The 15678-nt window shown below is 40.1% G+C and overlaps 1 protein-coding gene across 1 annotated transcript in view; it reads right to left on the minus strand.

Annotated features, from left to right (window-relative positions):
- Nucleotides 1-6312: 6312 nt before the first annotated feature.
- The window catches only part of LOC130916035 (CD82 antigen-like), a 40945-nt gene continuing 31579 nt past the window's right edge, over nt 6313-15678 (minus strand). The window contains exons 8-9 of the mRNA XM_057836395.1: nt 8451-8534; nt 6313-7411 (exon numbers count right to left, since the gene is read on the minus strand). Coding sequence (XP_057692378.1) covers nt 7334-7411; nt 8451-8534 — 162 coding nt within the window. The 3' untranslated portion in view covers nt 6313-7333. The remainder of the gene's footprint in view (nt 7412-8450; nt 8535-15678) is intronic.

Consider the following 15678-nt stretch of genomic DNA (forward strand, 5'->3'; position numbering starts at 1 on the left):
ACTCCCTGCTACCTCTGCTTTAGATACCTTTTTAAAGCCTTTGCCCTCGCTAATGGGTGCAATTACTACAGTTTATTCAACTATTTACAAAATCAGCTCAGATCCCACTTTAAACACCCTCGAGGCGGTATGGGAGTCGGGTTTGGAAATGAGTATACCTGAAGTGGTCTGGAGAGAAATCTTGTGTAGGACGCACAAATCCTCAATCTGCGCTAAACACGGTTTTACCCAGTGCAAGATCCTACACAGGGCACATTATACAAAAGCTAGCCTGGCCAAATTATTTGATGGGGTCTCCTCCACTTGTGATCGATGTAAGCAGGCTCCATCCAATTATGTACACGTTTTGGTTATGCCATTCTTTAACTGCATATTGGTCTGACATTTTTGCTGTCTTATCAAAGATCACCGGGATAGATAATGCTCCAAATGCCTTGACTGCTCTGTTCGGTGTGGTTCCAGCAGCACCTTTTCTACCTTCTCAAAAACGGGACCTAGTAGCATTTTCAACCTTGCTGGCAAGGAGGCTAATACTTTTACGATGGAAGTCTCCAGTCACATCTACGCAAGCTTACTGGATCAAAGAGATCAAATTGGAAAGAATTAGACTGACACTTAGTGGATCGGCTTAGACCTTTGAGGACGTCTGGAACCCCTTTTTTAAAATATTTATTTATTTATTTATTCATTAAAAAAATATATATTGTCTATAAAAGTTGTAAAACAAACAACAAAAAAGTAATGAAATAAACAATAACCCTATAATAACGTATTTCATAATGGATCAAAATCATTTTTCGAGCAGATCATGTGACTAGCACCTTAGAGACTATCTTTTACTTTGCTTAGCCAAAACTACACCTGTGGAGGCAAGATGGATATTTAGAATTTCTGTCAACCAACAACAACTGATCTTAAACAGTTTTATTTATATGCGGGGGGAAAGTGGTTAGAATGTCTTGCTGGAACTCCCCGACGTGAAGGTCGCCACGGAGCAAGAAATTTTATTTTTTTATTTTTTTGGGAGGGGGGGGTGTCAAAACTACTGAAATGCAAAGAAAACTGTTTTGATCAGTGATTTCTATAACACATACAAAGACTGATTTTCATTCAAAATGGAATTTTTTCAATGATTTGCAAAAAAGCAGCTATAACCCCAACCTCCATCTCGTAATTTTTATTTTCCCTCATTACCTCACATACTAAATGCCAAATCTCAATTTTAACTACTTAACAACATGGGATGTATATTTAAATTGAAGATAATGTAAACATTTATTTTTTGTTGTTTTTTAACGATAAAGATATAAGTAACATACATTAAGAAAAATAAGTACAAATGACTTATAATATGCAGAGTGAAATGGAATATATTTTGAAGATCACGCATTGACTTTTTAAAATCATTAGGGAATGAATAAGTAGCCTAACATAAATGAACAAATGTAAGTCCAAAGTGCACATTGAGAGCTAAGATGTTCTGAACCTCCCCATCAGAGAAAAAAACCTAAATATTATTGCTGTCAAAAATGGCGTGTTATTAATGCGTTAACGAAAATCAATTTTAACGGCGTCATTTTTTTAATAGCGAGATTAACGTTCATTGTGACCAAGTGGACTTGTAGTTTTTATCAACTGTGGCCACTGGTTGCAACGTGAGAAAAAAAGTTGTAACCCGGAAACAAAACAATAGGCACGCCCCGTGCATGTGCGGGATCTTGCCTGCTCACTCGCTGTGAAAGAGTAGGCTGTCTGAGTGAAACGAAATGGAAACGAAAACAATTCTGAACGGAAAGTTCACGGAGAAGTCCAAGGTACAGCACGCCTTGGAGCAGACAAACACAGTCGCGCTCACTGGAGATTACTGGACGTCCCTCAGTAATGATAACTACCACATAGTCACAGCACATGATTTCGACCCACTGTGGGAACTTCAGTCGCATGCTTTGACTGTTAGGAAGACCGAAGAGAGGCACTTCAGCTACGTTGTTGCAGCGCATTTCATGCAAGTAGCCAAAGACTGGAACATTGAACACAAAGTGGTCTCACTGACCACTGATAGTGCAGGCAACTTGATTTCCGCGGCCAGACAGCTTCCTTTTGAACACTTGCCTTGCATCGCACACCGTGTGCGCCGAGCAGTCACGGTTTATTTGCACAACAGCCCGTTTGACATCGCATTGGCAAAATGCCAAAAAGTTGGACATTTCAAACACAGCCCAGCAAATACTGTGGAGCTAGAGCAGCAACAGATCGCACACATCAGAAGAGTCGCTCACACAGGAAGTGTCAACTAGATGGAATAGTACCCTTGAAATGATCAAGCACGTCCAGCGGAATACGGGACATCTGAGAGATGCGCTGGCCCTCCACCCAACCAATGTCGCCATGCCAACGGCTACCGAGCTGGAGAAAATGAGGAAGCTCAAAGCTGCGTTGGAGCAGTGCAGGTAACTCATAGCTTGTCCATGTCATGTGTCTATCTGTTAAATTAATAATCAAGGTAGATATGTTTCAAAACAGTAATGTTAATATGTGTGTGTGTGTGTGTGAGAGAGAGAGAGGGAGAGAGAGACATATCCCTCCTCTCTCCCCATATACTACTGTAACTACTGATACCAGTGTGGGCTATCTGTGAGTGAGTTAGTGAGTGAGTGAGTGAGTGAGCTCTAGGTGACTAACAACACTGAAGAGCTTCTTTATATTATTGCAGGTACGTGAATGAAATTGTGTGAGATATTGCTTGAAATGTGAATGACTGCTCAAAGTGAGAATGGTACATATGGTAAATATAACGCTACATATTGTTTTCAATTTAAAAAAATAAGCAGGCCTATCTACTTTTCCATGTTGATAAGAGTATTAAAATAATTCAAGGGACATTTATAATAGATAAAAAGTTGTGATCAATGTGCGATTAATCGCGAGTTAACTATGACATTTCTGCGATTAATCGTGATCAAATATTTTAATCGCTTGACAGCTCTACTAAATATATGTAGGCTATATGTTTTTTTTTTTTTAATTTACATAGCGTTTTGACAGTTGCCGTCATATTTTCAGAATCAAAGCATCATATACGGGAACAGCGTTCCAGCCTTGAATCTTATACCGGAACCGCGTTCTGGCCCTGAATCTTATACCGGAACTGCGTTTCTGACCGTTCTGGGAAAACCCATTGGCAGTGTATCAAATACTTGTTCTCCCCACTGTACATATACAGTACTGGCCAAAAGTTTGGCGACACCTCAAAAGTGGATACTTTGAGGAATGTAGAATATAAAACCTCTGTTTTCAGTTATTTCACTTTTTTTTGCCATTCCACATGTTCGTTCATAGTTTTGATGTATTCAGAGGGGATTTGCAATAGTAGTGAAAATATATAAAACGCAAAAATGAGGTGTGTCCAAACTTTTGACTTTTGTTTCAGAGTTATCAACATGCTTTGCCCCCAGTCCCACAAAAATAAAACTCCGCCTATGGTTACAAACACTAACAATAAAATGTGCATAAAGGCTGGTTACAAACTGTAGAAGTGCTGCTGTCTTGTAACTGTAGGCTTTGTTTCGAGTTTTGTCGCGTCGTGCTGTAATTCCAAGTGCTTCCTTGTTGAATTGGATGTAGAGTTTTTAGCGTCCGACAGTCTTTTTCAGCCAGCGCAAAGTTTGCAACGCACGGAGATATTTTTGTCATCCTTACTGGACAGAAATGTGAAGTAATGGCTGCATTTCCAGTGAGCAAAGGCAGCCATTTGCGGTATATATCCTGCCTTTCATGGTTAGCATTCTGAAGAGGAAGCGCCTATGTTGTTGACCTTCGTGTCAGATAGCGCTCACAGCATGGTAATACACGTGACACTCCCCCCCCATGAGAATATGTGAGATGTGATGTCACTCCCAAACTCAAGAGTGATATTTTCTATTCAAATGCTCTTCGTACATGACTACAGTAATCTTCATTCTACATACATTATGAGGCAAAAACAAAATAGTTTCCTTAGTGCCCAACTTTAATCGGATTACTGGCTTGTAAAAATGAACGCGTTAGATTACTTTCTTTCTGTAACGAGCAATCAGATTACAGTAACGCATTACTTAGGAAGCGAGCAGTAACTGAGGCTGGGTGTGGGGGTCAGTTATTGCTGGATAAATCCTGTTCAAACAGCCATCAAGATGATGAAGTACCATCACATAGTGTGGATATAAGTGATGATGATGATGGCCATTAGTGATAAACATATACATACAGTGGGGCAAATAAGTATTTAGTCAACCACTAATTGTTCAAGTTCTCACACTTGAAAATATTAGAGAGGCCTGTAAATGTCAACATGGGTATACCTCAACTATGAGAGACAGAATGTGGAAAAAAAAAAAAAAAAAAAACGAAAATCCCATCATTTGCAAAATAAGTATTTGGTCAATAACAAAAGTTGACCTCAATACATTGTTATGTACCCTTAGTTGGCAATAACGGAGGCAAAACGTTTTCTGTTACTCTTCACAAGCTTTTCACAGACTGTTGCTGGTATTTTGGCCCATTCCTCCATGCAGATCTCCTCAAAAGCAATGATGTTTTGGGGCTGTCATTGGGCAACACAGACTTTCAACTCCCTCCACAGATTTTCTATGGAGTTGGGATCTGGAAACTGGCTAGGCCACTCCAGGACCTTGAAATACTTCTTACGGAGCCACTCCTTTGTTGCCCTGGCCGTGTGTTTGGGATCACTGTCATGCTGAAAGACCCAGCCACGTCTCATCTTCAATGCCCTTGCTGATGGAAGGAGATTTTCACTCAAAATCTCTCGATACATGGCCCCATTCAATCTTTCCTTTACACAGATCAGTCATTCTGGTCCATTTGCAGAAAAACAGCCCCAACAGTGGGAATGGTGCAATTCAGCATTCTTTTTCCTCCAAACACGAGAACCTGTGTTTCTACCAAAAAGTTCTATTTTGGTTTCATCTGACCATAAAACATTCTCCAAGTCCTCTTCTGGATCACCCAAATGCCCTCTAGCAAACCACAGACAGGCCTGGACGTGTACTTTCTTCAGCAGGGGGACACGTCTGGCAGTGCAGGATTTGAGTCCCTGGCGACGCATTGCGTTACTGATAGTAGCCTTTGTTATTGTGGTCCCAGTTCTCTGTAGGTCATTCACTTGGTCCCCCCATGTGGTTCTGGGATTTTTGCTCATCGTTATCATTTTGACACCCTGGGGTGAGGAGGGAGTTGAAAGTCTGTGTTGCCCAACGACAGCCGCAAAACATCAGGAGATCTGCATGGAGGAATAGGCCAAAATACCAGCAACAGTGTGTGAAAAGCTTGTGAAGAGTTACAGAAAACGTTTGGCCTCCGTTATTGCCAAAAAAAGGGTACATAACAAAGTATTGAAATGAACTTTTGGTATAAACCAAATACTCATTTTCCACCATGATTTGCAAATAAATTCTTTAAAAATAAAACTGTTTTTTTCCCCCACGTTGTCTGTCATGGTTGAGGTTTACCCATGTTGACAATTACAGGCCTCTCTAATATTTTCAAGTGGGAGAACCTGCACAATTAGTGGTTGACTAAATACTTATTTGCCCCACTGTATGTGGTGTAGTACCAATTGCTCGTAATACCAAATTATCATGTATTGTCACCGCAAAACCATGTGCTCATACCAATGTTCTGTGTGGTGGCTACCAATTTACTTACCAATTTAGTGTTTCAAGATTTTATTATTTATGTGCTATTTTTTTGGACATGTATTTGCTAATGGGTGCACACTTTAGTTAAAATTGGTCTGAATGCTTACTGGATTTCACTTGCCAATTTGAGGTAACGACCACAGCTGTGTAAGATCTGGCACCTACCATTCTGAAGGGGATATTTAAGTTGATTTAATTATGATTGTGTGGAGTAAAATTTTCAGTTTGTGTATGTGCACACTAGTTAATTATTGTTTGAATATATGTATATTTTTTAATCTGTTGTTTTATTAAGTTGACAATGGTTAAATTGTCATACCTCCTTCAGGTGGTCGTTAGAGGAGATTCTGCCCTGATTTAAATGGCCAGGGAGATGTGTATGGAGGTCAGTTTGGTTGAAGCCTTTTGTTATGTTGGCCTCTTTTATGTTGGGCCCCAAGATATTTTGTTAAACTGTTTCTTTTGTGACTTTTATTAAATTGAATTTTCACCTAAATTGAAACATCAGTGTCCACGTGTACGTTTGGTCCACTACATTGTTTTTGTACATACTGCTATCTACTGGTGCCGAACGGTATAATCCCATGCACACAAAAATGAAATGAAGAAGCACCGATTTGTGAAGTCCATTTATTCTATTGTTTTTGTTACAAAAATACAAAAACATTTTTCAAACATGACTTATAAATCCACATCCATTAGTTGGAACCATTGTTCCTTTTTTCCCCAAAGCGCAAAAAACAAAACAGTAAAAAGCCTTCATCATATTAAGTTAAATTAATGTTACAAATTGGCCAATGAAACAAGAACATATCTGAAATGGAGCAACATAAAGAAGAGCAACATTTAGAATAAAGCAATACTTGGAATCAACACAAGATGAATTGACTTTTCCACTTGTGTCATTGTGTGTGTGGTGGATGTGGTAGTGGGGCAAACATGAGATTGTCAAAAACTGTAGTCTCATGTTAGTTCACTAAATGCAATGGATTACCCGGACTTCTTAAATGTGTGTGTGTATATATCAGTGGGAATTTTTTTCTCCCTCGGCAATTCCATAAATAGAGCTCTGGGTTACCAAGAGGATGGCTGATTGTGTGATGTTAAGCAAGAACAAGGTTGGAGGAGTGGTGAGGGTGGCCAAAACCTTTTTTTCTCCTCCACTAGCAGGAACAGAAGCCACAGGATCACAGAACGAGATCAATTCCACACAAGCCCACTCATACCTTCTCATCTCGCACTCACTTCAGGTATCTCGACATCATCCTGTCTTAGTAAAGTGCTCCCTGTCAATTTCTCTCTAGTATAAGCGCTTCATTGTGGTCAATAAAAAGGAACCGCTAAAGAAAATAAAGAATAGTATTGATGCTGTAGCATCCTTTCAAACGGGTAACAACTGACCCAGTAAAAGGTCTGACAAAGTGTCATTTAAACATACAACATATAATAACAGTAATACAACAATAATGACTTGTGATTTATGGCCACCAACTGCCAATTGTATGGTGTTTTGAGTGAAAAGCATGACCTGGAGGTTCAAACATGGGTCAGCTGCCTTCATCTCTGTGTGCGTGCATCGGTCTCATTTAGGGAGTAAAGGAAAGTCCATGCATGTATGTAGGCACTGTATGTGTTGATCAGTACTTAGACACTTTGGTATAATCCTGCTGAACGATACTCTTGCACAGACACATGGAGAGGATCATGCCAAGAAGCTGAAAAGAGAAAACCGTGAGAATGAACCTTTTATAGGACACTCACTGAACACATCAGCTGTCATTGACAGCAGTAGACATCAATCCATTTTGACGGAGAAGCTGACAGTCCCGGTCAAAACGGATTTGGATGTCTACTGCTGTCAATGAATGAAATGTGAGCATTCACTGCCAGTCCTCCAAGTTTCAATGAATTGGACATCTGCCATTGTCAGGGAAGGCAGTGAGTTAAAATACAATTAAATTTTGCAACTTCGAAATATTATGTATTTTTTGGGGGGTTAGTTTTATTAATTATTAATTTATAATGTATCTATTGAAAATATATCTAAAAATAATTATGAATAATGAAACAAAAATAATTATAATTGAGACATGGTTTACACATATCGGTGTCGGTCCGCGAGCCACTTGGTACCGCGCCCCCCAAACCAAAGTCCGCGAAACAGCTATAGCACTCCGCAATGACGCACAGGTTGGGGACCACTAATGTAGGCCACACTTGTGTACCAAATATTAACATCATAACCTAGTTCATGACCCAGGTCATTATTAAGTTTGTTGTTTTTAATTAACAAAAATAATCACTTGCCTTATGAAGGTTTATGTGGAGATCATTCAAATGTATTATTATACATTGCTCTTAAACTACACGCCATTTACATGACTGTTACTTTGCAAGATCTTGTGTTCCCTCTGCAAGTCATATTTGTTAAAAGTAAAAGAACAAAACAAAAATCCATTTTTATTTAACATTTCACTTTGCAGTTTATATATCTTAAAACCCCTTAATTTGTTTGTTGATCGATCAGATTTGGTTAACAACTTCAGTGCTGCCAATATCCAATGAATTCTCCAAACAGGTGCACTTTCTATCACAAGGCCTCCACTACTTTCCCTGAGATTTCCAAAGTATATTTGATAAGTATCCGAGACTATTGCAAGGCTGCATAAGTGAGATGAGAAGAGATAAGATAAAAGATTATTGTAGAGCCTATTTTCTTAAGCACTACTGTTTAATTAATGAGAGTATACATACCTCCACGACTGCCACTCCGACACATATTCCCAGAATTACTCCACAATTCTCTAGGAGCCATTTCTCCACACTGGTCATGCAACCCTGAAAGAAGCAGAGGAGGAAAATCATTTAAGAAGCAGCAAAAACACAGGCGAAATGAATGTGATCCCACCTGGACGTTAGCGGAGCGATTTCAAAACACAACACAACTTTGGACCTGGTCGAAAAATGGATGAATAATATAGCTTAAAGTGCCTACGACAGGATTAAAAAAAAAAAAAAAAAAGTCTTAAATAGCATTACTATGTGAATTAGAATCATATTTTGAGACGATTCGACTATATACTCTTAGGCCCCTACTAAAAGCTTTAAATAGCTTATTCGGAGTGTCCCTTTCATGCATCTCGTCAGATGAACTGCTTGTGTATACGACTATGTTCTTGTATGTACCATGATACGATGTGTGTGAATAAACTAAACTAAACTCTAGTCCATGGGTGTCCAAACATGTCCTCAAGGGCCGCTGTGGGTCCTGGTTTTTGTACCTACCAATCGAGCACAGACAGTTTAACCAATGAAGTTTGTGCTAAAACAAGCAGCACCTGACTGCAATCAACTGTTTACACTTGTTATTTTCATAAATTTTACATTCATTAGACACAACTGAAGTAGTTCAAGCCTTTTATTGTTTTAATATTGATGATTTTGGCAAACAAGTCGAGAAAAAACAAAAAATTCTATCTAAATTAGCATATTTCATCCGACCAATACACAAAAGTGTTTTTTAAAACAAAACAAAAAAACCTTCAGCTATATCAGCTATGCACTCAATACTTGGTCGGGAATCCTTTTGCAGAAATGACTGCTTCAATGCGGCGTGGCATGGAGGCAATCAGCCTGTGGTACTGCTGAGGTGTTATGGAGGCCCAGGATGCTTCAATAGCAGCCTTAAGTTCATCCACAGTGTTGGGTCTGGTGTCTCTCAACTTCCTCTTCACAATATCCCACATATTCTCTATGGGGTTCAGGTCAGGAGAGTTGGCAGGCCAATAGACCCTACCCACGTGACGTCACAACTCCGCTCTCCTGTCTGGTGCCGCCCACTTGTCCGGCAACACATTGTGTTGACCTGTTACGGCTACGTACATTCCTCCTATTTACGACGTGTTTTTCTGCTCGTTAACATTAATAATCAAAATGGTGAAGGCGTGTGTGGCGGTCGGTTGCAATAACAGAGAAGATAGACGGAGAGACTTGAAGTTCTACCGGATTCCGAGAGACACGGAGAGAGCGAGATGGGCTGCTGCAATTCGACGAGAAAACTGGGCTCCAAACGATTATCACAGATTATGTAGTAGTCATTTTATATCTGGTAAGATGCATTTAATATATATTTAGAGGGTTTTGGGCTGACAACCACAATTAAGATCATTGCTAGGCTAATCGCCGACAACATACACGTATGTATGTAGTGAGTGCTATCGCTAAACCATATAAACATTAAAAGCCCTAGCTCCATTGACAAATGACATGAAATACATTAGACTTGACAGTGGATGTTAGCAAGAACAAAAGATTTTGAATTGAAAATTTCGTAACTCACCTTCCGAGCACAAGATTCCTGCCGAATTTTCGTGTACGAGGACCTGTTTCACCCAACCAGCAACGTAGCATTTATAAGCCTCCAAGCTCTTAAAGTTTTTCAAACTTTCGTGAGAATAGGCTGATTTTGTGTGGACAAGATAGTTGTAAATATCAGGGTCAGGCAGAGACGGTGAAGGCAGCCGGTCAAAAATCATCGATTTAGGCATCAAATATGGATCTGGCGACTGTATAGAACGAAGCTTTTCCACATAACGCCTTTTATGCAACACATCCAGTGAGTTTACGGCATCAGAAAGCACCGGGTCTTCCATGAAATGCATTTTAAATTCCTCGATCAATTGAAACCAATGCTAATACAGAGACAAAATGACGGACAAGTGGGCGGAACCATACAGCGAGCACGTGGTTTTATGACGTCGGTAGGTAGGCTCTATAGAGCACAGTAATGCCATGGTCAGTAAACCATTTACCAGTGGTTTTGGCACTGTAAGCACGTGCCAGGTCGTGCTGAAAAAATGAAATGTTCATCTCCATAAAGCTTTTCAGCAGATGGAAGCATGAAGTGCTCCAAAATCTAGCTAGCTGCATTGACCCTGCCCTTGATACAGTGTAACACAGTAGACCAACACCAGCAGCTGACATGGCACCCCAGACCATCACTGACTGTGGGTACTTGACACTGGACTTCAGGCATTTTGGCATTTCCTTCTTCCCAATCTTCCTCCAAACTCTGGCACCTTCATTTCCGAATGACATGCAAAACTTTCATCTGAAAAAATTACTTTGGACCACTGAGCAACAGTCCAGTGCTGCTTCTCTGTAGCCCAGGTCAGGCGCTTCTGCTGCTGTTTCAGGTTCAAAAGTGGCTTGACCTGGGGAATGCAGCACCTGTTGCCCACTTCCAGCACACGCCTGTTCACTGTGGCTCTGGATGTTTCTACAGGGTCCCCCCAGAATTGATAACTCTAAATTCAAGACTTTTAAGACCTTTTTTAATGTCATTTCAACTGAAAATTAATACTTTTCTTGCACCCATTATTTAGATCATATTGATTCATTTTAAATAAAGAAGTGAACATCAAATTTAACCTCAATTACTAAGTGTGTTTGACAAAAGAATGCACAAACTGAATATTGAAGATACAATTAAAACACATTTAAAGTAACATTATAAAGTCAGATTTTTTTTAAACACACACACGCACATAATAAGACAAAAAGAGGAGGAGGACAGGACTCAGACCAGCCATCTTCTGTAACAGGCTAGCCGCTAGTGCACCTGTCAAGACCCCAGTGAACATGGCTAACTCTCGAGTTAAAACGGCGAAATTCACATTCATTCTAAAGGTAAACCGAAATGTTTAAGCAGGTCCACTGCCTTCGCATGACCCATAAACTGCAACCAAGTTTCTGGGTCTAACTTGAGCCCCTATCACATACTCCAAAACAACGGGAATATCGCGGGACTTAACCGTGCAGCAGTTATGCGTGAAAACAATTTCCCGTGTCGACTGACATGGGAAGCAGTGTGCGTGAAAGCAGGCGTTAAATTCCCGGGTCACAGCAGATGGCTGATGACTTAAATATCATAGCGGCGGCCGATGTAACTTCCTCCCTCTTCGCAGTAAGAGGAAAAGCGGTAAACAAACATCACAATCCAAAACTTAGCAAGCTGGAAACAACTAAATTAAACTGAAAACATGACCAAAATTAAAATGTCAATTATTACGTCGGCCGGGCCAGGGTTCTTTCTCGCTAACTTTTTGAAATAACTATATATTAACGATGTATGAATGACAAACTAAGGAATACTTGTTTTCAAATAATTTGGATTAAAAAAAAGAAGGCGCTGTATGGTCATTGCAGAGCCAGAGCGTGCCTATACGCCTTTTTAAATCTTCCCCTCTGCGAGTCCGCAAAACCGCACCTGTTTATTTATATTTAACAAACTTTTCCAGCGTTATTTCGTTGTGTAAATACATTTATAATGATCATAAAAATATGTAGTCTATTTAACACATTAAGAAAATGTGCGTTTTTTTTCTGCCAACTGAGAATTCGTCACAAAAGACAGGCTTTTCTGCAGACATCGTCACAAATGTTATCACACAAAACGCGGGTCGGGCTATACCCGCGGACCAGTTCGGGTCGGGCTGAATTTTTTAGGCCCGATTTTACCTCTATTTTAAAGTCTTGATGAGCTTAAATTGACTGCAGTTACGAAGTCGGGAATGCTCCCTCCGGAATAAAACACGATTTGACCAACATTATAACAAACTTTTCCCCCGTTATTTCATTGTGTAAATGCATTTATAATCATAAAAATATGTAGACTATTTAAACATTAAGAAAATGTGCGTTTTTTTCTGCCAACTGAAATTTGTTACAAAAGATAGTTAAGACATCGGGAACGCTCCCTCTGGAACAAAACGCAATACGACCAACAATGTGACAGCCGATGCCGACCAAAAATGACGTAATATCCTAAACAGATCACCAATGGACTCATTTGAAGTATATGAATGGTGGTCTGTTTTGATGTTCAGAATCCACAATACTTCTGCCTGCAGGGTTTTCATTCCACGCATTCCTGATGCAGAGGTGGGTGGATTCTCCGTTATGCCGGTTGTGGTAGTTTGGCACGCACGAGTTGCATTTCGATTTGTCGTGCAGTGCATTGTAAAAATTCTATGCGTCATCTTCGTTATGGATTTAAAAAAAAAAAAAAAAAAAAACGACAACTTCGTCACGGAAATAATTTAGGTTGCACTGAGATGTTCTTGAAAATTAAGACCACGGTGAAAAAATTGCAGACTTACCACAGCTAATTTAAAGGGTATGTAGCGGCAAAGGGGGTGTGAGACATCAATAGAACCGTTATGTGCCAAGATAACAAATATTGATAAAGTTAACAAAAAAATCAATCACATTAATGAGCAATTATCGAAAATAGATCGAAAATGACGAACATTCCCGAAAGTGTTCCGGAAACAGCCGAATGGGGCGGGGACGTCACGACAAGTGATTGACAGTCGAGGGGGAGTCAGGTGCCATTGTTTTTTAACGACGAGAGAGTAGCGTTGGGGTTTGTTTGACGAAAACATCACAAAAATGGTGCAAAACTGCTGTACTATGTGGTGTACAAATAGTTATTTATCGGAATATAGTATCCATGAGTTCCCGAACGCGAAAAAAAAAAGCTGGACTACGCAGACAATGGGTAAAGTTCGTCCGTGCAAAGAGGGCAAATTTTTTAGACACAGCCTCCGGCACGCTTTTCTGTGGTGCGCATTTTTCACCTGAAAGCTTCTCGACCTATGGACAAGTGAAATCGCCGACCATACACGCGCAGCCACCTAAATGTCCCGAGATATCAAGAAAGAGGACGATGACTGGCAAAGGAGGCTAAGGCTAAGCAAAGGCGGAGAGCAGCCAAGCTCGAAATGGCCAGAGTGAGTACTCTTTTATAATAAAAAAATGTCACGCATTGGATACAGGACTGGACACATGTATAAATTATCGTTCGTAAAATATATAGAACAAATCCTCTGATCCCATTCATATTTGTGTCTGTTGGCAGAGCGAAAAGCTATGATAGCGCAATAAATGATAATTATTCTATGCATTCCTTTATTTTGCAGTCACGGTGTATCAGCTTCACAAAAAGAAATGCAAAACAAATCATTGGTGTTTTCCACATGATCTGCTGGCGATGTTTCATCAGTGTCATTGCTCCCCTCAATGACCGTTTCATTACGCTGCATTGGCGTTCGTTTGGGCTCAAATTGGTAACCTAAAACACCGATTAAAGCTTCGCAACTCTCCTCGTCACCATTAGATGAACATTCGTTACGTCCTTCTACGTCGGATTCGTCGCTGAATCTAGAAACGAAATTGTCTGCCATCATCGCCGCCATTCAGTGTTAAAGCACTGAGCCTTTTTCTTGTTGAAGAAACACCCCTCACTGTCAATTCTGAATTCTCTTTTATTGACAACGAGGGGTGTTTCTTCATGAGTGAACCTGGAATATGTGCAGGACGAACACAATGCATCAGCATAAACAGCTCAAAACACCCCTAATTCTCCCCTTACTAGAAGGAATTATATTGATGTAGACAGGCGCTGCCCCCCTAGTGACCGGTGGCACTCTCTTCACTTGTCGTGACGTCACGCACACAATCTGCCAGATCTCGGGCGCCGGTCGTTTTAGCTTGACAATCGAGCCAAATTTCTCTCATTTTCTTGTGTGTAATTACACGAAGTGACATGATATGAACACAAAAGGCATGCATTTATGGATAAATGATGGAATATTAACATTTTCCCAGGGCATGATATACCCTTTAATACTTTTAATACCTTTAATAATGGGAAACTAAATTCAATGCTTTTTTTTATACTTTTAATAACCCGCGAGTACCCTGTTCTACTCCAGACTCAGTCCACTGTTTCTGCAGGTCCCTCAAGGTCTGGAATCCATCCTTCTCCACAATCTTTCTCAGGGTGCGGTCACCTCTTCTGGTTGTGCAGTGTTTCCTGCCACACTTTTTCCTTCTCACAGACTTCCCACTGAGGTGCCTTGATACAGCACAGGGAACATTTGCTCAGAAATGTTTTTCTGTGTCTTAGCCTCTTGCTTGAGGGTGTCAATGATGGCCTTCTGGACAGCAGGTCGGCAGTCTTGCCCATGATTGCGGTTTTGAGTAATGAACCAGGCTGGGAGTTTTTAAAAGCCTCAGGAATCTTTCGCAGGGGTTTTGAGTTAATTCGTTGATTCAGCTGATTAGGTTAGTAGTAGCTTCTTTAGAGTACCTTTTCATGATAAGCTATTTTTTTTTAGATGGAATTTTTAGTTTGTCTTGGTTTTTCTGGACTTTTTTGCCAAAATCATCAATGTCAAAACAATAAAAGGCTTGAACTTCTTCAGTTGTGTGTAATGAATCTAAAATGTATGGAAAGTCTAATGTTTATCAGTATATTACAGAAAATAATTAACTATCACAATATGCTCATTTTTTTAGAAGGACTAGTACAACAATTTGGCAAAGCGCAGATGACGAGAAATTAGTCTTTTGATCTGCCGGGCTCTAGCGTCCCCAACAGGAGAATGACGTTGGCAGGGTCATGGTTTAATCTGATTTAGAATTCAGCTCATTGAGGGGGAATTATTCAGAACGAGGAAAATGCGACGAAGAGAGCTGCAAAATGTCATTGTTTCAGTCTCTCTACTCCAATATTTTTACAGGATATTCTTTTTATCGAAGTATTTTTCCCCAAATGCTAAATAAATGGAGTGGTCATGACATATAACAGTCTTGTGCTAAATGGAATATGAAATATTAAAAATGCATTCATTTAGTACGACATGGCAAAATTACTCTATAATGGACAAATCTGTCCACTTCTTGCAACTCCCAAACTATATTTTATGCCACCGGAGTTAGTCCGGCTTTTGTCATTTCGGCCTCAGAGAGTGTAAACAAACCAGGAGGTGTGACAGTTAGCCGACATGCTCACCCGAACCGAGTGATGTTTCAAAGTCTTTTTCTCGGCTTTCGAAGCGAAAAATCACACAAAACTACCCAGGATCATTTCACACGGTGGCGGGGTTGTCGATTGTCTTTGCTGATCGGCAACCCA

The sequence above is a fragment of the Corythoichthys intestinalis genome, chromosome 5 (assembly GCF_030265065.1).
Source record: "Corythoichthys intestinalis isolate RoL2023-P3 chromosome 5, ASM3026506v1, whole genome shotgun sequence".
Taxonomy (NCBI): Eukaryota; Metazoa; Chordata; class Actinopteri; order Syngnathiformes; family Syngnathidae; genus Corythoichthys; species Corythoichthys intestinalis.